General features: G+C 36.5%; 1 protein-coding gene across 1 annotated transcript; it reads left to right on the forward strand.

Moving 5' to 3' along the window:
- The first annotated feature begins 5,193 nt into the window (after positions 1-5,193).
- Positions 5,194-24,710, forward strand: LOC136836442 (spidroin-1-like). Its single transcript, XM_067100706.1, has 7 exons — positions 5,194-5,220; positions 5,605-5,962; positions 10,300-10,338; positions 16,782-17,135; positions 21,576-21,913; positions 23,657-23,767; positions 24,167-24,710. The coding sequence occupies exons 1-7, from the start codon at positions 5,209-5,211 to the stop codon at positions 24,647-24,649; spliced, it is 1,695 nt and encodes a 564-aa protein (XP_066956807.1). The 5' UTR covers positions 5,194-5,208; the 3' UTR covers positions 24,650-24,710.
- The last annotated feature ends 52 nt before the right edge of the window (positions 24,711-24,762 follow it).

Consider the following 24,762-nt stretch of genomic DNA (forward strand, 5'->3'; position numbering starts at 1 on the left):
ATATCTCTCTCTCTCTCTCTCTCTCTCTCTCTCTCTCTCTCTCTCTCTCTCTCTCTCTCTCTCTCTTTTACCTTGGACATCATCGTGCAGTGCTTGAGAGCCGACTGTGCTGAGACGGACTCAGGGCTCCCCTTATATACTGACTGAGGAAAGCCAAACGTCCTTCAGACGGCTATCAAGATCTTGAAGAAAAGAGTCATGTCGATGTCTATTAATAAAGAAGAACCATCATGTTACTCATATTCTATTTATATTTTCATTCTCTTTGAAGAAAACCCACGAGTCAGTATCTGTATCGGATATTATATCTGTAAACACACACACACAGATATATATATATATATATATATATACATATTTTCATATATATATATATATATATATATATATATATATATATATATATATATATATATATATATATATATATATATATATATATATCGATTCCTCAGGAGAGGGACTTCTTGAGACCAAATGGTGTGAGGAAGACTACCACAAAATCTTTACTACCGGTTTCTGTTTGATTTGAATATATGTCTTTTACATTAGGTGCGTACCTCTCCATCGTGTCCGCAAAAACCAATAAAGTATTAGCGTGCTTAATTTATTTTGTTGTTTAACGATTGTCATATATAAAAATTACGAACTGAAAAGTGGTACATACTCCACAAAAGACCAAGTTTTGTTTAACACTGGGTGTTAACATGCTTCTTCGGTCACAGTTGTTTTAAAGAAGAATTATTGACCTTATAACGAGTATTTTGCACGAAGTTGACAGGAGTAATAATAATAATACTCATTATAATAATAGAATACAAATTAACTTTGATCATACTAGTGATGACCAAAATAATAACAAAATAAACCAGTAAGTATTCGATCATTAAAGCATGAAAATAATTTCATGAGTGTCACCAAGAAACCTTGTTTTGCAGAGATTGGATTTTTTTCGTAACAAGGTCTTACAAACGCGCAGCAGTTACTCAAGGAAAAATTTGGCAATAAAATGTGGGAAGAAAAGATAAATAAGAGAGGGGAAGCCCTGATCTCATTTTTCTCTATCTTTCGCAAAGGGCAGAGTATTAATATTCTGTAAAGCTGAATTAATGATTTCATTCTATTTTATTCTCTGATCGGTTTATATCACAATACATAGGTAGTTCGCGAATTTTATTCTGAAAGTCCTCTTACGTTTCCAGATAGACGGATAAAAGATTTAACGTACCTAAATACATACAAACAGACACGAACAGAGAGAAGAGAGAGAGAGAGAGAGAGAGAGAGAGAGAATCAAGTTTTCATTCGAAAGTGATGTAAACTCACGACGGTTAAACGAATTTCTCTCATACTCTTCTGTAGCAACAAATGACTATCCAAAATGCTGTTCCAAACATATTCATCGGTTACTATTGTGTACTTTGACCAACTACTGGATAAAGAATTTCGAGTCTTTCACTAATCTTTGAGACATGCTGTATGATTCGTGTTATGAACTTCAAGGTAAAGTTAAAAGTTACCTACTTATGAGTTTACTGGCTTTTTATTCAAGATTTGTATAATTCTGCTTTCATCGGATTATTTCTTTGAAAGCGCTTACTATCATGGACTCAGTGGGGAGTCTTTTAATCCAGAACTTCGAAAGGTTACGATTGAACACTGAAGAATCCTTATTCCTCTATTTTGGGAGATTGGATTTAACTGTATCAAAACGAACAGAAAACTCAACAAAAAAATATTTCTTTGTTTTTCCTCCATAATGGAGTGAAAAAGAAGCCATGAGATAAGGAAGTGTGTAACAAGGAGAGTACATATTTTGCAAAGGTTTTGTCAACTCTTTTTCATACATTTTTCTGTTACGTTGGGATTTTACCTCGAAACTTTTTCCGATTTGCTTTATGTCCTTGCTAAACTCTTAAGCCCTTTTCATTTCCTCTCGAACAGTTTCCAGCGCAACAAGAATATCCACAAAAAAACTCTTTCAGTTGGAGCGTGTAAAATGGTCACGCTTTTTTGTATAGTAGCCGTGTGTTGTGACCTTAAGACCAGTCCAACTAGGTGTGGTTCTTCCAACCAGTCGTTTGTTGTTGTGTCAAAATTCTTGGGAAAATAGAAAGAGCCGACCGTCACGATGCCGGCGATGGTGATGGTGAGGCCTACTGTATGGTGACACAGGTCCGGAAGACTCTGCTATTTTGATAATCAATATTTAATTAGACTGTGGATGATAATTCTAAACACGATCGTGTTCTTTTGACAGCCTGCAAATTACAGCCCTAATTATTTTTTTTTATCAAGAAAATTTGTCGATGAAAATGTTTGTAATCGGGGATTTATCAAAATAACAGCGAAATATCCTCTAAATGATTAGGGGTTCAATCCCATCTTAATAATTTGAAACAAGTATGCATACATGTTCCCTCCTGTTACATTTTCGTCTTGTCTTCGGAGACTGGATTCAGGCACCTTGGTTTCGCTTTCCTAGATAGTTATTACGCTCACAAATCTTCGTTAGGCTTCCTCAGAAACCATTCATAGATTTTAATAGTCTCATGATAAAGCTTACATAATCCTACAGCTCTATAGATTCAAATGACAAGAACATATGTAGTTTGATGTAGTTCATTTAGAGGCAAACTTCTCTTTTAACATTTCATCTGAAATTTGGCTTACTTTTTAATTTCTGAGAAAAATTCTTGAAACCTCCTGGCTTAGACTTTTTTTAGAAAATGATTTTTGAAATATCTATAACCAGTTCATAGGTATGGTTAATAACAATTATACGTAATTTCAGAATGCTTTTTTATTTAGTTCCATATGAAAATTAGGATGAATTTAACATTTTTGTGCTAACCATAATAATTGCCTCCCCAAAGTGACCAAATCCACCAAATCCTCCAAATCCTCCAAAACCTCTACGGAATCCAGGATCAGCTTTGTTCGGGTTCGGGTTTTTAACAGGGCTTCTCTCTCCACGGTAACCTCCATATCCGAATCTATGTCCACCAAATCCACCAAATCCTCCAAATCCTCCAAAACCTCTACAGAATCCAGGATCAAATTCAGGTTCAGGTTTGGCTACAGGGCTCCTCTTTCCACGGTAACCTCCATATCCAAATCCATGTCCACCAAATCCACCAAATCCTCCAAATCCTAAGAAACCTCTACGGAATCCAGATCAGCTTCAGGTTCGGGTTCGGCTAAAGGGCTCCTCTTTCCATGGTCACCTCCATATCCGAATCCATGTCCACTAAATCCACCAAATCCTCCAAATCCTCCAAAACCTCTACGGAATCCAGGATCAGCTTCAGGTTCGGGTTCTGGTTCGGCTACAGGGCTCCTCTTTCCACGGTAACCTCCATATCCGAATCCATGTCCACCAAATCCACCAAATCCTCTCTACGGAATCCAGGATCAGCTTTGGCTTCGGGTTCAGCAACAGGATCAACTGCTACTGTATATATATATATATATATATATATATATATATATATATATATATATATATATATATATATATATATATATATATATAAGGGTGTTTCTTTGAAATTAAAGCCCTCCTCTCTACAGCATAAACTAAAATTGATATGGACAAAAACAAAAGTAATTCAGAACAGGTATTTATTTAAGTGTCTCTCTGAGTATTTAATATTTTTGTGGCATCCATCTGTCTGTACCACAGCCTGCATTCTTGAGGGTATGATTTCAGCAAATCGCAAAAATCCGAGAATCAAACTTCATTTCCCTGAGCACTTGGTCACCTCTCTTCGCAGGTCGTCGAGGCTGGTATACCATCACAGTTCACTGAATGCGCACTCCAGCACGATCCTTTAAGATACTACCAGGTTTTTTTTCACACACATTAAGGTCAGGGAGCTACCTGGAAATTCACTTGACGAGAACAAATCGATACTATTGTTTCGAAGCAGCTCCTGTGTCTGAAGAGTCTTGAAACATGGTGCCTTATCATGTAAAAACGTGACTTCTTCAACAGATAACACATTTTCAGGATCTTTTAGGAAAGGAAATACTCCATCAGTAAGCACAGTTTCCCTGAAGTATTCACCATTCCATGACTGTCCTTTTTCTTTGATGATCCACATTAACCATTTGGCTGTGAAACAGAAGAATTCCCAAACATTCAGGAAATTTCACAACTTGGCGATAGCGCACATCATCGCTGATATCATCCAAATTTGCAGCCCAAATGATGTCATTTTTATGATTTGGCTTCCTGACTGTGTAAATGAAGAATTCATCTGATGCAGCAACATGGAGAAAGTCAGCTTCATCCCAGTCTTTAAGAAATGAACCACAAAACCACGCACAGTCTTCTCTCTGTTGCTGAGTGATGTTGGGCTTGCTGATAACATGAAATGGCTTAATACCAGATTTTTTCGACTCACGATATACAGCACTACAAGTTCTCTTCTTTCCCCTTTTTGTTTCTAGTTCAAGCGCCAATTTATGTAAAGACTTTCTTGGTCTACCCACTGCCTCAGCTATGATGTCTTTTGACTCCTGAGAAAGGACTTCAAACCCAAGATTCGCACTCTTTTCATGATGACAGTCATATGGATTTTTGTTCGAGTTTCTTTTAACAAAGGATTCATCTCCTTTAATGTATTTAGCTATCCAGGAACATGAAATGAAGGATGCACCAGCATCCCTGACCTCTCTGAAGGTTATAGCCCGGATTCGGTCAATCCATCTGATTTCCTCCAAGTCGTTAGCCATGGCTGTATCTAACTCCGTCACTCAGTCTGAAAATACAAGAAATGTAAAATGAAAAATAGCTTAATAGAAACTTAAAATAATGTACTTGGAGATAGGCTATAGCAGAAAACTTCATAACTTTCCATTTGTTCTGTTTAGGGGGCTCTAATTTCAGAAACACCCAGTAATATGTATATATATATATATATATATATATATATATATATATATATATATATTATATATATATATATATATATATATATAATATCCGATACAGATACTGACTTGTGCGGTTTTGTTCAAAAAGAATGAAAAGTCAAAATATAGAGTATGAGTAACATGATGGTCCTGGTTTATTAAAAGACATCGACGCAGTTCCTTTCTTCAAGATCTTGATACCGTCTGAAGGACATTTGGCTTCCCTCAGTCAGTATATAAGGAGAGCCCTGAGTCGTCTCAGCACAGTCGGTTCTCAAGTACTGCACGATGATGTCCAAGGTAAGAGAGAGAGAAAGAGAGATTTTTTTCATAACCGGAACTTTAAACACAAAATACGTAACTCTGCAGGAGAGTATCTTTACGGTTCATTCGCTTCACTAATTTTGCATCATTCTTTATATTTATTCATAAATACATTCACAAATATACTTCCCATAAGAAAAAAAAATTTAAGAAAAACAAAGAAGAGATTTGTTTGAATCTTTTCAAATCCTTTAATTCTGAAAATGGAGTCAATTGTATTCCAGATAAGTGATAATATACTGCTAAGTGATAAAAATAATCAATCAAGTTTCTGAAACTTTGCTAAAAGATCATTAAGACTACTTACTTAAGTCTAACCAAAGAGGTCTTTTTGCATTATTTTTTTTTTTTTTTTTGCAGACGATCATTGCCACCTTAGCCGTAGTCCTTTTCGGGATAGTAGCAGCTGATCCTGTTGCTGAACCCGAACCCAAAGCTGATCCTGGATTCCGTAGAGGCTTTGGAGGGTTTGGAGGATTTGGTGGATTTGGTGGACATGGATTCGGATATGGAGGTTATCGTGGAAAGAGGAGCCCTGTTGCCGAACCAGAACCCGAAGCCGAGCCTGGATTCCGAGGGGGATTCCATAGAGGATTTGGAGGATTTGGAGGATTTGGTGGATTCGGATATGGAGGCTACCGTGGAAAGAGGAGCCCAGTAGCTGAACCCGAACCCGAAGCTGATCCTGGATTCCGTAGAGGTTTTGGAGGATTTGGAAGTGGATTTGGTCACTTCGGAGGAGGCAGATATTATGGTTAGGGCAAAAATGTAAAAATCCTTCAAATTTTCCTATGAATCTAAAAAAAGCAGGATAAAATGCACGCAACTTTTATTATTTTACCTAATAGTGTTTAAAGGTAATGGACAAAAGATAACGCCTGAAAACCCTGAGAGGTTGCAAATAATTATTTTCAAACATTCGGCTTAGTATGGACACTTGAGCTTAATCCAGATATTTGTAGGATTATGCAAGCTTGCTCATGAGACTAATAAAATCTTTGGAAGTTTGCAGCGAAGGCTGAGAGGGAAGGGAGGAGGATTTGTGAGTGATGGAAATCATCCTTCTGGGAAAGCACAAGTAAGGAGTGTGGATGCAGTCCTCAATACAAAGATAAAAGTGTAAAGAGAAAGGATAGTCTAAACATATTTGCTTTCAGACAATTAGAATGAGATTCGTCTTGAGCTGTTTCAGAAGATAAGCTGGTGTAATTAGGGTAAATCCGTGTTTTTTTTTAACATTTGGGCAACAAGTTTTCCAGTTGATATAATACGACTGAGGGTTCATTTTAAGGACTGTGATCATTTTTATAATTCTCATTCATTATCTGAATTAATATATCTCTTTTCAAATGAACAGCACATCTAAAGGACATAAATAACTTCAGGGAATGACGGCAGTGTTCGCACGGTAATTCCTGCATTAAATCATCGTCGAAAACACAGTGAACAGATAAGAGAATATTTTACCTTCCCGAGGCCTGTCAGCGGCTGTTAAGTGCACAATGGAAAATTCCTTCAGGAAAGAAGAGACTGGTCCTTTCTAGAGTCAAAACCACTTCTAAATAGATCCAAAAGAGACACAGCTTACTATAGTAAACGCTGTGGTCTATGGAGACTTCTGTCGTGGGCCTCTTTCCCGAGAACATTGAGACACCGATAAACGACCGGCTGGAAGAAACACGTTTGGCTGGATTGTACTGAAGGTCAGGACCCACATGTACGATAACCGAAGTGCTTGAGCGTAACCGCTCTACGACTGCGAACGTTTTTATTTATTATTTTTTCTTCTTCCTTTTTTTCTCCTAAGAACTTCTCAATAGCAAATGAAAAGGTCATGAGAACACTGCAAGAACAGAAAGTGGTGCTGCTGCGATAAATTCCTGTACGAATCGGAAAACGTTCGTGAGATAAAAACTTAACAAAAGCCAGGTAGCTCCTTCAGAAAGTGTCACGTTAAAAACCGCAGTAACAGAAACTTATATGAAAAAGAAACGATAAAATTCTTCTATAAATGTGACTCCCTTGTTTATTCACGTCCTGACCTCATGTCTTCTTTTCCACTCCATTATGAAGGAAAATGCACAAAACAACTTTGTGTCACACTTTTTTTCCCTTTTAAGACAATTAAATACATTCTCCCAAATCATTGAAACAAGGATCCTTGTGAGCAAAGAATCGACGGCTTTATTGGTGACATCGGACGCCATATATAACCGCTTTCGAAAATCTAGAATAAAAGGTACCAAACTAAATTAGTGGTATTAAGAGCTTTGAGATAAATGATTCATTGTCAACTGAATTATTGCAAATTTTAAATTGAAACCCAAAACTCAAAATTAAGTGAACTTGTGACTTTATCCCGAAGTACATAACATGAACCAAGTACACAGCATAAATCACACAGCACAGTTCATGGTAACTTGCTTCACTTGAGATACTTTACCCTTTGATTAGTCAAAAAAAAAAAAAAAGCAATAATCCAGAGAAGCCTTTCATGTTGGTGCTGAAGAGCATCTAAGCCATTTGTTTAACTGTTGTGAGATTTACTCTCTCTCTCTCTCTCTCTCTCTCTCTCTCTCTCTCTCTCTCTCTCTCTCTCTCTCTCTCTCCTTGCCTGTGTTAGTGCATTAATTCTTTTATCAATATACCCGGAAAAGTACAAGGGGTCCTTAGTTAGTCAAATTTCTGAGCCGATGATGAATTAAGATAGTCTATAAATTGATCATAAAAGAAAATAGAATAAAAAAATACTTTTTACTTTGCCTCAGCAGATTGATTCTCCGCACTTTAGGAAAGGTAGGAGGAAGATAATTCGATCTTATTTCTTTGTTTGCTCTTCCTCTCGGGCTTTACTAGCCTTGTCTTTTCTTCAGCAACTGCTCAGCTCTGTAAAAAGTTGCTTACGAGAAAATTCGTTCTTTCGCAAGACTTGGTTACCTGATGACCATCAGGGATACAGTTTTCTACTGAAAAACTTTATTTCAAGAATATGTGATCCATGACAGATTGGATCCAGCAGACTAAGGTTTACGGTTTCATTACTTCTATTACGATCAGCTTTTTCAGTGGTTAGTATGATGAACTCAGCCAGTTTTATTATTATTATTATTATTGCTTTCACGCCTCTTTGAACAAGGCAATAAATTGACGCTAATAGAAACGAACGAAGTTAAAGCTCATCTGCGGAGTACAAAAATATATCTTTATCTTTGTTCACAGGAAAGATTTTATTATGCTTCCTTCTCTTACTTATCTCAGTGATTCTATAATAATAAAATCCGAGTGGATCTTGTTTGTCCGCCCCGAGTGGGGGCGGGGTAGGTCGGGGATCGGGAGGGTAGGGGAGACAGACACATCCACCCTCTTGCCCCACGCAGTTACCGCGCGACATCAAGCTTATGTTAAAATAAGCTTGGTTGTTGTATGAATTATTCTTCAAGTTTCACTTTTTACTTTCAATATGCGATACTCATTTACTAAACAAAATATAAAAAAAAATTAAAAAGTTTTAAGCAGGTTATCAAAATGCACAAGAAGTAAAAAATAAATTCTTGTCGCATTTCCTTCCATGTTTGGCACCGACGCTTTTATTTTCGTAGACATGATTATTAACTGTAAGAAATTCCTGGTGGGTGTCTCAAAAAATTATTTCTTACTTTTTGGTATATTTTAATGAAAGCGTGTTTAAAATTTTTTAAATTTTTATTTCATATTTTCTACTTATGACAAAAATTCTAACCAATTTATGACTTTAACTAAAAAAAATTGGATTTGATATCCTGTTAAGCCAAAGAAGGTATGAAAAATCCGTAGTGTTATTAAATTATTCTACCGAGTCAAAGAAGGTATGAAAAATCCGAAAAGTTTCATACAAATCCTGAGACACTGGGAGAGGTCCCTGTAGGGGCACTAGAGGTCACTGCTGATCTACTGATCATGTAAGGTTGTACTGTCACAGGGACTGAGTAACCACTCAAATTTTCAAGTCCATCGGACGAAGGGAACAGGTTGAAAATTGAGTTACGAGATTTGACCCAAACAGACAGACAGACAGACAGACAGACAGACGCAGCATAAGTCAAGTTAAATAAAAGCATGTAGACAACTCTAATCATTAATTTTTTCTGGACACGATGGAGATGTGCACAGCCACTGCAAAAGCCATGCACTTATATCGGTACTCGAAAAAAGATTTTTTTGCAGCATTAATTTCCACTTTTGATCTCGAGAAGGATCCAATATTGGGATAACAATGCTTACTTGGAATTTCTTTACAACATTCCAAAAAAAGTAATATGAATACCATTATAGGACTTGTTTGTTAACAGACGATGACACAGATCTCAGCACAGTTGGCTCTCAAGCACTGCACGATGATGTCCAAGGAGAGAGAGAGAGAGAGAGAGAGAGAGAGAGAGAGAGAGAGAGAGAGAGAGAGAGAGAGATTTGAATTAGTCGAATCCTTCTCTGTGGAAAACATTTTTCTAAAAACTGTGACTATAATTATTGCTTAACGATTTATGAACCCTTTGTAAATATATCTTTGAATATTAACACCTTTATTTTATAACTAACTATATGGGCATCTTTTCAAGTGAATATCTGGATATCTGATCATAGATCACATGCCTCTGTTAAAGAGTATCTTTTAGGTTCGTTCATTTCTCTAATTTTGTACCGTGCTTTGTATTTGTATTCCTAAATAATATGTTTTCCATTGAAAGCAACAATTTTTGAAAGAAAAACCTGGACGAGATTTATTTGAATATATTCTGATCATTCATTTCTATGTAAGAACGTCAACAGTATTCTACAAAAGTGATATTTTATAAAGCATTGCTAAAAGATTAAAGTATTAGGTCTAGCAAATTTTCTTAAAGATCGAAAGACTATAATTTTAGTCTTACTAAAGAAACCTTTTGCATGCTTTTTTGCAGACGATTATTGTCACTTTAGCCGTGGTCCTTTTCGGGATAGTAGCAGCTGATCCTGTTGCTGAACCCGAGGCCAAAGCTGATCCTAGATTCCGTAGACATTTTGGTGGAGGATTTGGAGGATTTGGTGGATTTGGTGGACATGGATTCGGACATGGAGGTTACCGTGGAAAGAGGAGCCCTGTAGCCGAACCTGAACCCGAAGCCGAAGCTGATCCTATATTCCGAGGGGGATTCCATAGAGGATTTGGAGGCTTTGGTGGATTCGGACATGGAGGCCACCGTGGAAAGAGGAGTCCAGTACCTGAAGCCGAACCCGAAGCTCAGCCTGGATTCCACAGAGGCTTTGGAGGATTTGGTGGATTTGGTCACTTCGGAGGAGGCAGATATTATGGTTAGGACATAAATGTAAAAATCCTTAAAATTTTCCTATGAATCTAAATAAAAAAGCAGGATGAAGTATATAAGTTTTATTATCCATACCTAATAGTGTTTATAGGTAATGGATCAAAGATAACGTCTGAAAAACATAAGATTGCAAATAATTATTTTCAAACATTTGCCTTGGTACGAACTTCATCACGCCACCTGTCCACACTTGAGCTTAATCTAGATATTTGTAGGAATATGCAGTTTTGCTCATGAGACTAGTGAAAGCTTTGGAATATTGCAGCCGAAGGTTGAGAGGGAAGGGAGGAGGATTTGTGAGTGAGGGAAATCATCCTTCTGGGAGAGCACAAGTAAGGAGTGTGAATGCAATCCTCAACAGAAAGATAAAAATGGGAGAGAAAGCATAGTCTAAACATATTTGCTTTCAGACGATTAAAATGATATTCATCTTGAGCTGTTACAGAAGATAAGCTGGTGTAATTAGGGTAGATACGTGTTTTTACAACATTTGGACAACAAGTTTTCCAGTTGATATAATACGACTGAGGGTTCATTTTAAGGACTGTGATCATTTTTAGAATTCCCATTCATTATCTGAGTTAATATATCTCTTTTCAATTGAACAGCACATCTAAAGGGCATAAATAAATTCAGGGAATGACGGCAGTGTTCGTACGGTAATTCCTACATTAAATCATCGTCGAAAACACAGCGAACAGAACGGAGAATATTACACTATATGCTCCAGAGTTCTGTCAACGACTGTTAAGTACACAATGGAAAATTCCTTCAGGAAAGAAGAGACTGGTCTTTTCTAGAGTCAAAACCACTTTTAAATAGATCCAAAAGAAACACACAGACCTCTGTCGTGGACATCTTTCCCGAGAACGTTCACACACCGATAAACGACCGGCTGGAAGAAACTCATGGCTGGATTGTACTGGAGGTCAGGACCCACGTGTACGATACCAGAAGTACTTGAGCGTAACCGCTCTACGACTGCGAACGTTTTTATGGATTATTTTTTTCTTCTTCCTTTTTTTCTCCTAAGAACTTCTCAATAGCAAATGAAAAGGTCATGAGAACACTGCAAGAACAGAAAGTGGTGCTGCTGCGATAAATTCCTGTACATATCGGAAAAGGTTCACGAGATAAAAACTTAACAAAATCCAGGTAGCTCCTTCAGAAAGTGTCACGTTAAAAACCGCAATTACAGAAACTTACATGAAAAAGAAACGATAAAATTCTTCTATAAATGTGACTCCCTTGTTCATTCACGTCCTGACCTCATGTCTTCTTTTCCACCCCATTATGAAGGAAAATGCACAAAACAACTTTGTGTCACACTTTTTTCCCTTTTAAGACAATTAAAGACACTCTCCCAAATCATTGAAACAAGGATCCTTGTGAGCAAAGAATCGATGGCTTTATTGGTGACATCTGACGCCATATAAAACCGATTTCGAAATCTAGATTAAAAGATACCAAACTAAATTAGTGATATTAAGAGCTTTGAGATAAATGATTCATTGACAACTGAACTATTGCAAATTTTAAATTGAAATCCAAAACTCAAAATTAAGCGAACTTTTGACTTTATCCCGAAGTACATAACATGAACCAGAACCCGAAGCTGATCCTGGATTCCGAGGGGGATTCCATAGAGGATTTGGAGGATTTGGAGGCTTTGGTGGATTCGGATATGGAGGCTACCGTGGAAAGAAGAGTCCAATAGCTGAACCCGAATCCGAAGCTCAGCCTGGATTCCACAGAGGCTTTGGAGGATTTGGTGGATTTGGTCACTTCGGAGGAGGCAGATATTATGGTTAGGGCAAAAATGTAAAAATCCTTCAAATTTCCCTATGAATATAAAAGTAAAAAAGGAGGATAAAGTGCACATAACTTTTATTATCCATAACTAATAGTGTTTATAGGCAATGGATAAAAGATAACGTAAGAAAAGATATGAGAGATTGGAAATAATTATTTTCAAACATTTGCCTTAGTATGGACGCTTGAGCTTAATCCAGATATTTGTAGGATTATGCAATCTTGCTCATGAGACTAGTAAAATCTTTGGAAGTTTGCAGGAAGGCTGAGAGGGAAGGGAGGAGGATTTGTGAGTGAGGGAAATCATCCTTCTGGGAAAGCACAAGTAAGGAGTGTGGATGCAGTCCTCAATACAAAGATAAAAGTGTGAAAGAAAGGATAGTCTAAACATATTTGCTTTCAGACAATTAGAATGAGATTCATCTTGAGCTGTTACAGAAGTAAGTAATTAGGGTAAATCCGTGTTTTTTTTAACATTTGGGCAACAAGTTTTCCAGGTGATATAATACGACTGAGGGTTCATTTAAGGACTGTGATCATTTTTAGAATTCTCATTCATTATCTGAATTAATATATCTCTTTTCAAATGAACAGCACATCTAAAGGACATAAATAACTTCAGGGAATGACGGCAGTGTTCGCACGGTAATTCCTGCATTAAATCAACGTCGAAAACACAGTGAACAGATAAGAGAATATTTTACCCTCCCGAGGCCTGTCAGCGGCTGTTAAGTGCACAATGGAAAATTCCTTCAGGAAAGAAGAGACTGGTCCTTTCTAGAGTCAAAACCACTTCTAAATAGATCCAAAAGAGACACACAGCTTACAATAGTATACGCTGTGGTCTGTGAGGATTTCTGTCGTGGGCCTCTTTCCCGAGAACATTGAGACACCGATAAACGACCGGCTGGAAGAAACACGTTTGGCTGGATTGTACTGAAGGTCAGAACCCACGTGTACGATACCAGAAGTACTTGAGCGTAACCGCTCTACGACTGCGAGCGTTTTTATGGATTAATATTATTATCATTTTTCATGCTTTTTCCTCCTAAGAACTTTTCAATAACAAATGCAAAGGTCATGAGAACACTGCAAGAACAGAAAGTGGTGCCGCAGCGATAAGTTCCCGTACAAATCGGAAAAAGTTCGTGAGATAAAAATTTAACAAAAGCGGGAAGCTCCTTCAGAAAGCGCTCCTCAGTTTCCGAAGAACTTTGGCGCAACAACAAAATGACCGGCTTGAAGAAGCACACGTGGCTGGACTGGGCTTAAGGTCACAACCCACGAGGAGTTCTGGAGCGTAACCATCTTACGAGCTCCATCTGGGAGCTCTTTTTTCCCTTATTTTCTGGGCGTTTCCTTTTTTCCGCTGGAAAGTATTAAGCAGGAAATGAAAAGGTCATGAAAATACAGCAAGAATATAAAGCAGTATTTTAGCGATAAATTCACATACAAACCTGAAAAAAATCAGTGAGACAAAGTCTCAACAAAAGAGGGACTCGGAAAGCACGAAGAGCCATTTTTGAGGATTCCTCGAACTGACATAAGCTGACGACATCAGAAAAAACTGTCGCTGCGTAGCTCCTTCTTAAAGGGGCAAGCTAAAAACCACCGTAAGAGAAAAATATATGAAAAAGAGATGACAAAGCCTCTGCAATGCTCACATCCTTATCTCAAGGCTCCTTTTTCCCTCCGTTATGGAGGCAAAAGCAAAAAATAGCTCAAAATAGCTTTGTGTTGAGCTTTTTTCCCCCCTGTTCTTTCAAAGGCAAGTAAATCCAATCTCCCAGAATACTGGAATAAGGATTGTTGTGAGTGGACAATAGTAAGCTTAATTGGCAACATCAGAATTTGCGATCTTTCCCGAAGATCTAGATTAAAAGACACCAAACTACAATAATGATTATTAGGAACTTTGTCAGTAAACGATTCAGTGAAAACAGAATTGCTAGAAAACTCGAATATGAATCCGGTAAGCTCACAATTCAGTGGACGTTTGACTTATCTCGAAGTGCATAACATAAATCACACAGCATGGGTCATAGGTAACTATTCCTTGACTCAAAATTCTGTATCTTCTGGTTGCCAAAGTACCAGTTCCATTCCATTTCCATGTTTTTTCCCTTCCTGCGTTTATAAGAAACTGCTTACGAAAAAATTTAAATCTTTGCAAGACTTGGTTACCTGATTACCATCCTGGAAAAAGCGTCATGCTTATGGTCTAAAATTTATCTGATCCAGAAAACTTTGTTTTCTTTTGCCTGTTATCAATAGTATATCAGAGAATGCCATGAGGATATTTTAACTATATCATTATCATTTGTAATGGTTAATTTTACAATAAAACGAACAAGGACACTAGCGGATCACAGAAAAATTTCATATATATATATATATATATATATATATATATATATATATATATATATATATATATATATATATATATATATTCTATATATATATATCTATATCTATATATCCTATATATCTATATATCTATATATCTATTCTATATATCTATATATCTATATATCTATATATCATCTATATACTATCTATATATATATACTATATATCTATATATCTATATACTATACATCTATATATATATATATATATATATATATATATATATATATATATATATATATATATATATATATATATATATATATTTCTATAGTAGATTTTATTTTTTCCATTTTTATATTTATATACAGTATATTATATTTCTATAGTAGATTTCCTTTTTTCCATTTTTATATTTCTTATTTGTTATTATTATCTAAATCTTCAATATTATTATTTTGTCATTATTTTTTATGTGGGTGGGGGCACGCGCCCAGGTGGCCCCCCGCCCTGGATCCGCTAGTGTTAAGAGCGATTAACTCGTTGTATTTTAATCTTGGAACTTTTCCTTATTTAACCTGGAGAATGTTGGAGAAAACTTGTTCACTCTCTCTGTAAATTATCTTCCATGTTTGAAATCCTAGTTTATATACGGTACTTATTAAAACAATAAAATAAACTAAGCAACATTAATAACTAATTTTATTTTCTGTACATGATGGAATGCACACAGCTACTGCAAAAACCACGTATTTATATCGGCAATCGAAAAATATTTTTTGTAGCGATATTTTCATCTTCTGAAATCAAGAAAGATCCTATGTTAGGGTAACAATGCTTACCCGGAATCTTATGTTCAAAACACTCTAAAAATAGGTGTATGAATAACACTGTGGCTCTTGTTTATTAATAGACAATGACGCAGTTCAAAATTTAGATGGCCGTCTGAAGGACATTTGGCTTCCCTCAACCTGTATATAACGAGAGCCCTGAGACATCTCTGGACAGTAGGCCCTCACGTACTGCACGATGATGTCCAAGGCAAGAGAGAGAGAGAGAGAGAGAGAGAGAGAGAGAGAGAGAGAGAGAGAGAATTTCAAAAAGTCGATTGCTTTATTGTGGAAATCATTTTTCAGGGACTGTTAATACGGTCATTACTTAACGATTTGTGAACCTTTCATAAAAATATCTTTGAATATTAACACATTTTTGAGATTATTGACTTAATGGGTATCTTTTTAAATGTGTATTTGGATCTCTGAACACAGAATGCATAACTCAGGTGCAGACTATTTTTCTGGTAAATTTCTCTCTCTTTATATCTGTATTCTTAAACATATTTTGAATTTAAAACAGATTTTTATAGAATAACTGGCGCGATCCTTCAGTATTCGAATTAAGAGATAATTTTTTTTTTTTCATGAATATTACTAAAAAGATGAAGACATCACGTTATTAGAATTTTCGAAAATATCATAAGACTGAAACACATTTTACATATTTTTTTGCAGACGATCATTGCCACCTTAGCCGTGGTCCTTTTTGGAATAGTAGCAGCTGGTCCTGTTGCTGAACCCGAACCCGAAGCTGATCCTGGATTCCGTAGAGGTTTTGGAGGATTTGGTGGATTTGGTGGACATGGATTCGGACATGGAGGTTATCGTGGAAAGAGGACATGAAGGCTGAGCCTATCGTGGTGGATTCCACAGAAATTTGGAGGATTTGGTGGATTCGGACATGGAGGTTATCGTGAAAGAGCCCTTTACCCGAACCTGAAGCTGAGCCTGGATTCCGTGGTGGATTCCACAGAGGATTTGGAGGATTTGGTGGATTGGGACATCGAGGTTATCGTGGAAAGAGGAGCCCATGCTGAGCCTGGATTCCGTGGTGGATTCAGAGGATTTGGAAATTGGGACATGGAGTTATCGTGGAAAGAGAGGCCCTAGCAAAGCCGAAAAGACCGAAAGCTGAGCCTGGATTCCGTGGTGGACCACAGAGGATTTGGAGGATTTGGTGGATTCGGACATGGAGGTTATCGTGGAAAGAGGAGCCCTGTAGCCGAACCCGAACCCGAAGCTGAGCCTGGATTCCGTGGTGGATTCCACAGAGGATTTGGAGGATTTGGTGGATTCGGACATGGAGGTTATCGTGGAAAGAGGAGCCCTGTAGCCGAACCCGAACCCGAAGCTGAGCCTGGATTCCGTGGTGGATTCCACAGAGGATTTGGAGGATTTGGTGGATTCGGACATGGAGGCTATCGTGGAAAGAGGAGCCCAATAGCTGAACCCGAACCCAAAGCTGAGCCTGGATTCCACAGAGGTTTTGGAGGATTTGGAAGAGGATTTGGTGGATTTGGTCACTTCGGAGGAGGCAGGTATTACGGTTAGGAGAAAAATGTGGAAATCCTTCAAATTTTCATTGGAATCTAAATAAATAAAAAAGCATTTAAAAGTACATATAACAATTATTAACCATACTTAAGTGATTATAGATATTTAATTAAGGATTGTGTAAAAAAAAAGCTAACATTACAGGTTGCCAAGAATTTTCTTAAAAATTCAAAGTAAGTCAGGAAGTACTAGATGAAATGACAAAAGAGAAGTTTACCTCTGAGTGAATTAAATCAGGCAACATAACTTCTCATTTTAACCTATAAAGCCGTAGAATTACGCAATGCTTATCACGGTAGTATTAAAATCTATGAAAGGTCCTGGGAAAAGCAGAAATAAGGCGTTTGAATGCTGTCCTCAAAGGCAAAATGCAAAAGTGAACAGGAAGGAACTGCTACTCTAATTTCCATTTCAGGTTATTAAGATGATATCGATCTTCTCCTGGCTTAGGAGATAATTTGGTGCAATTTTGATAAATCCATGATTATAAACATATTCAGCAACAAATTTCCTTAATAGTATAGATGAGGGCTTCAATTAGTACAGTGAATATGCTCGTGATTAGAATTACTTTTCACTGTGCAACTCAATGTGTCTCTTATCAAAGGAACAGCACATCTAAAGGGTGTACATTAATTCTGTCAACACTGCAGTATTCGTTTGGTCATTCGCACAATGAATCAAGATCTAAAAGACAGGTATCTTTTTATGATCAATATACCTGTCAGTGACTTTTAGGAACATAGGCACAGCCTTTCAGGAGAGGGGAGACTGGCCTTTTCTAGTGTCAAAATGGAAACACAAGAGATCCAGAGGGGATGGCATACTCCCAATCATAAGTCGTCATTCACATCGCCGTCAACATTATTGTTTTCTACGTTGTGATGATTGAGGACCAGTTTGTTTTGCACCTCTGAATCACCATCAGGCTCTTCACGGCCACCACCGGTATATTTACAGTTGGCGCTTTCCAGTTTCTCAAGAACTTTGGCACAACGACAAATGACCGGATGGAAGAAGCACATCTGGAGGAAATGAGCTCAAGGTCACAGGCCATTTGTTCAAGGTCACAGGCCATTTGTTCGATACAAGCGTTTAAGAACATCAGTTTTACTAGCTCTGAAACTGAGAGTTTTTTTTTTTTGCGTTTTATTTATTTATTTATTTATTTATTTAGATTTTTTTGTTAGGAAGTACTACAACAGTAAATGAAAAAGTCATGAGCATGTTGTAAGAACGCAAAAGCATCGACTGTAGTTTGGGCCAGAAAAACTGAACAATGGAATGATACCGAAAGAGAAAAAAGGCCAGTTTAAAACATTATTGGATTTTCTTCGGGTTCACGGTCCGACAAAAGCTGACGTCATCAGAAAACACGTTTTCGTACTCATTCATAAAAGCAAAAACCATAGTGAAGAAAAAATGAATGAAATAGGTATGAAAATGTAAGGAAAATGATAACTGGCACCTCTCTCAATACATGACGGGGCAAAGAGCATATAAAATAATATAATATCAAACTTTTTAGGTCATTTTGAGACAATTAAATTCTTTCGTCAAGGATTTAGATGAAGTAGTATTAAACTAGATTAACGATGTTAAGGGAAATTAGCAAAATTATTGAATAAAAAAGCATTGTTAGAAATTTTAAATCAAATAAAAAAAAAAAACTTATAATGCAGTGAACGTTTGACTTTATCTCGAACTACCTAACAATATTTATACATCATGGCAGAACAGACTCTCTGGTGAAGAAATCAGAATACATACATACATACATACATACATACATACATACATACATACATACATACATACATACATACATACATACATACATATATATAGTATTTTTATATGTAGGCATATATTTATATATATATATATGTATATGTGTGTATATATACTGTATGTAGACATATATTTATATATATGTATATATATATATACATAATTATATATATGTATATATATAAACATACATATGTATATGCTATTTGGACATTTTCTCTCCTAAGCAATATCTATTAAATTCAATGGCATTATTTACAGATACTAACTTTTAATTTTGACTTTGAATCTGTCTATATTCTATTTTTCTCTTCTGGTAAGTTTCTTAGGAATAATGGAAGATGATTCATATTTGCTTCCATTTGCTTCTTACAGTCGACGGACTGTTTCCTCCCCTATCAGCGGCGTCTTCAGAACTAAATTACACGTTGGCACACGGTTTTCATTACAGGGGTGTGTCTTAATATGTAATTTAGTCCTGAAATGGAAGCATGTGTGAATAATCTTTCTTTATTCCTGAGAAGCTTAATGAGGAGAAAAAGAAGTATAGATGGATTCAAAGTCGAAATGAAATTATATTCTCCGCCAATAATGCCGTTGACTTTATGACTTTAACAGAAATTGCATATTATATATATATATATATATATATATATATATATATATATATATATATATATATATATATATATATATATATATATATATATATATATATATATATATAAGCATTAAGCTACAAACGTCCTTTAATATCCAATTCGCTCTACCTCGGAAATAATATATTTTCATATATGTTACCGAAGGGGAATTTTTTACTTGATAATAAGTTCGTCGTCCCGTGGGCTCGAACCAGCGAAGGACAAGAACTCAGGACTACAGTGACGCCTTAGCCCACAAAGCCAACAAGTGAGGTATAAGTTATTACCGACCCTCACCTACAAATCACCGTCGAACTCGGGTATTTGTATTTAGAATCAGTATCATCCCACCTCTGCCATGCTAACCTTGTAGTGCGTTTGTCGCTGAGTTTCTAGCTTATTATCGAGGTACATAATTATAAATTAAGCTTCACGGTTCACGGGAAATCTGTTTGAAATATACTATCCTAGTTCAGGCAAAGTAAACAAAACAAAAACAAAAATCTAGCATTTTCTGTTAAAAATGAGATATTCTTCGACTACATTTTATATTTAGAGATCGAGGAAATGGGTTTGAAATGATGCTAACAGTAATCGACATCTCTCTCTCTCTCTCTCTCTCTCTCTCTCTCTCTCTCTCTCTCTCTCTCTCTCGTATTTCTTTTCTTCATGGACTAATAATAAATTACGAAGCAAACAGATCGTTAGATAAAAGAGAATAAAAAGAGTAAGATGCCTTTTCTTCAGCATCTTGATATTTTCCGCTGAGTAAAAAATAAACGATTCAGTCTTTGAAAGACTTGGTTGCCTGGTGGCCATGGCATCATGAGTTTCGTACCGCAAAACCAGTCAATCTTCAATTTGTTTATTATTATTATTATTATTATTATTATTATTATTATTATTATTTATTATTATTATTATTATTATTATTATCCAAGCCCACTACAGAAAACCAAAACCAAGTTCTCCCTTCAGGTGTCATTTCAACCTCCCAGACCTTTATATATTTAATACAGACGATTTATAGCAGAGATTGCAAGGATCTGGGAACTCCGTTCCCGATGGACTGTGTGATTTAATTTTTGTATAGCCATTGCGTTTAAACGCTAAGCTAATTGCATAGCAATTAGGCTCCTGGTAGCTTTGTGTGGAAATGCTCTATTCGTAAAGGATAGATTTTTAAATTTAATGATAAAGGTAGAATACCTTAGGAACATATCCTTTTGATTTGCTGCTGATCTGCTAAGAGATATATTAAATTATATGTAGTTTTCTAGTACTTTTAAAATGAAGCCTTAGTGGAAAGGAAAATTTGTTGCTAAATATGTATATAATTTGATTTATCAAGATTACAGCAAACAATCTCCTTAATCATCTGAAAAGGAATATTTGTAGATTGTCCTTCCTATTGGGAACTTCATTCAGACACTATATTTCATAGTCTCATAAAAAGAGGCTTTCATAGTCTTCTAAAAAGAGGAATACCCTCCAAACTCACTTTCCTTTCCTTTTCAGGTTCCCTCAAGAACTTAACAAAGATTCTATTACTCCCTTGATAAAGGTTACACAATCTTCCAAATTTATAGATTGACCTGACAAGAGGACATGCAGCCCGATGCAGATCATTCTGAGGAAATTTCTCTTTTGTCGTTTTACCTAATGGCCCCTGATTTAGTTTTAATATTCGAGAAATAATTGTCTGTATTGCCTCATAATACCAGTTTTTTTTTTTTTTTTTTTACATAATCTATTATCAGATATCTATAATCATTCTATTTGGTTTGATTAATGAAAGTTATATGTATTTTCTAATTGTTTTTTTTATCTGGATTAACATCATAATTTGATGGACTTTCATATTCTTGTTTTAACCATAATATCTCTCATCTCCGACATGACCAAATCCAGCAAATTCTCTAAATCCTCCATCAAATCCTCTATGGAATCCGGGCTCAGCTTCGTATTCGGGTTCAGTTACTAGGCTCCTCTCTCCACGACAGCCTCCATATCCAAATCCATGGCCGCCAAATCCTCCAGATCCTCCACCGAAGCCTCTATGGAATCCAGGCTCAGCTTCGGGTTCAGGTTCGGCTACTGGGCTTCTCTATCCATTGCATCCTCCATATCCGAATCCATGGCCACCAAATCCTTCAAATCCTCCACCGAAACCTCTATGGACTCCGGACCCAGCTTCTGGTTTGGGTTCAGTTACTGGGCTCCTCTTTCCACAGTAGCCTTCATATCCAAATCCATGGCCATCAAATCCTCCACCGAAACCTCTGTGGAATACAGGCTCAGCCTTTGGTTCGGGTTCAGCTACTGGGCTTCTCTTTCCTCGGTAGCCTCCATATCCAAATCCACCAGACCCTCCAAATCCTCCTCCAAAACCCCTATAGAATCCAGGATCAGCTTCGGGTTCGGGTTCAACAACAGGACCAGCTGCTACTATCCTGAAAAGGACCACTGCTAAGTTGGCAATGTTCATCTGTAAGGAACATTGAAAATCCCTGAATGATTACATCTTCAGCAAGAAATATATTCACTTGGAATGCTGTTCACATCCATGGTTAAACTGAAAGCACTGAATTGTTTTAAATATATTTCAAACTTATTTTTCTCTCGTGAAACCTTCCTTTTAGCAAAGATGTCCATAACCAGTTTAGAATATAATCCAAAATAATATAAATAAAGCATAAAGATATCCTGTGATTACATTTTATGTTCAAAGAAGACGTGTATTTCTTCTTCTTCTTCTTCTTCTTCTTCTTCTTCTTCTTCTTCTTCTTCTTCTTCTTCTTCTTCTTCTTCTTCTTCTTCTTCTATTATATGTGTTGATATGCGCAATGCATCCTTTGATTATTCAATGGCAAACCCATTTTGTCTCCCCGTACGACATCGCAGTTGTCATATCATACTGGTGATTAAAAATCACAAATCGAGGCTCATACTCTGTTTTTCAGTTATCTTATCATGGTAAGAAAACTTGACAGTGGTACATTGTACCTTTTAAACTGATCTCCCTTATAAAAAGACAAGTAATGATACAGTAAATATAATGTTATCATAATATAATTATATGATAGATTATTATCAGCAACAGGGCAATGGAATATACTCTATGATTACTATAAAAAAAGCCAAGTATATTTCTGGATTTACTAAGCGTAAGTAAAAAAATTACTGAATTTGTATTTAATGAAATGAATCTATTGTTTGTAATTATTGCTATATAGTGTAAATTTTAAAAACAAAGCAGAAAATAAAAAAAACACACAGTAAATTATGACTATGAATGCAATTTCCCCTGTATCAGAAATTTCTAATTGGTCACCAAGCTATATACAAAAAATGGGCAGACTCTTTGTAAAGGATAGGCTCCCTAAAAGGCTATATCCCTAGGAAAATAAACAATTCACTATACAATTCTAGGAACTTAATCAGTGTTAAAAATAAACAAACAAAACAAACACTGCTAAACAAACAAGATAATATCTGTTCAATGAAAATCTTCCTTCATTCCTAGATACACTATTGTTAGTTTACACGCTTTGCATAATTGTCCTATTTATAAGTTAGGCATATATACAGATAAAGCTCGGCTGTCTGTGAGGCTATTTGTCGCAGTCTAAATCTTCCATATCTTATTTAAAGAGGGGGATGGGTGTTTGGGGTTGGGTGGGTGGGTGGGTGGCGGTGGTTGTGGGGTATGCTAAATTATAATTTCAGTTATCTTTTCTGTGCTTATTTGCTCACTGTTTCCACATTCAGTGCACGAACTCCTTCTTTTAGGCCTCTCTAAACAAAGCATAAATCATTTCAAAGATTTAAAATATAGTTTCCTTTCATTCACCTCTGGCAATGTTTTGCTGTGTCTGACAAAACAGTTAATGTAAAGGCCACATATTAGTATCAATAGCAAAACTAAGAATTTTTGATAGGTTTAGTTTCACACTCTGATTATAAGAAGGACCCTCCGTAAAGAAAATAGATTTGTTCAAGGGAAACGAAAGTTAGAAAAAGCTGAAAAAGTGCCGTTACTGCTCTTGTTTACTAATAGAAGATGACAGTTCTTTTCTTCAAGATCTTAATGGCCAATAGAAGGACACTTGGCTTTCCTCAGTCAGTATATAAGGGGATCCCTGATTTCGTCTCAGCACAGTCGCCTCTCAAGCACTGCACGATGATGTCCAAGGTAAGAGAGAGAGACAGAGAGCTAGAGAATTGAGTCAGTATATTGCCTGTGATATGTTATTTAAATTACGCTTCCGTGAGGAAAGCACTTTTTTCATTGACTGTATCATTACTATCTTGTGTATCTGATATTCCCACCTTTGCAACAATGTCCTTATTTACTGATATGATGCCTGATTGCTGATTGTATGGCCATCATTTTCGATTCATATACATAACACTTCGTAAAAATCATTTTTGTTTACTTTTGTAATCCTGTGTTATTTTTTAATCTCAAAAACTTTTGAGAGAAAAACCAAGCTGAAAAATATTTAACACAATCAAAAACATTCAAAATTACAGACTTCTTATTTCAATTCTAATCACAAGAAAGTTTCAATATTTTTTTCTTTATTGGCAGACGGTCATTGCCACCTTAGCCGTGGTCCTTTTTGGGATAGTAGCAGGTGATCCTGTTGCTGAACCCGAAGCCAAAGCTGATCCTGGATTCCATAGAGGATTTGGTGGAGGATTTGGTGGAGGAGGATTTGGTGGATTCGGATATGGAGGTTACCGTGGAAAGAGAAGCCCAGTAGCTGAACCCGAGGCTGAACCTGGATTCATTCAACGCGGATTTGGTGGAGGATTTGGAGGATTTGGAGGCCAAGGATTCGGATATGGAGGCTACCGTGGAAAGAGGAGCCCAGTAGCTGGACCCGAAGCCGAACCTGGATTTATTCAACGTGGATTCGGTGGAGGATTTGGAGGATTTGGAGGCCATGGATTCGGATATGGAGGCTACCGTGGAAAGAGGAGCCCAGTAGCTGAGCCTGGATTCCATAGAGGTTTTGGTGGAGGATTTGGTGGATTTGGTCATATCGGAGGCGGCAGATATTATGGCTAAGAAAAATATGTGGAGGTTCTTCCATCCTTCTTATGAATCCAAATACATAAAAGCATTATTAAAATATATATTGCTGTTATTAACCACAACTAACAAAGTGGATGATGAACATT

This window comes from Macrobrachium rosenbergii, chromosome 4 (assembly GCF_040412425.1).
Source record: "Macrobrachium rosenbergii isolate ZJJX-2024 chromosome 4, ASM4041242v1, whole genome shotgun sequence".
In the NCBI taxonomy this organism is placed as follows: Eukaryota; Metazoa; Arthropoda; class Malacostraca; order Decapoda; family Palaemonidae; genus Macrobrachium; species Macrobrachium rosenbergii.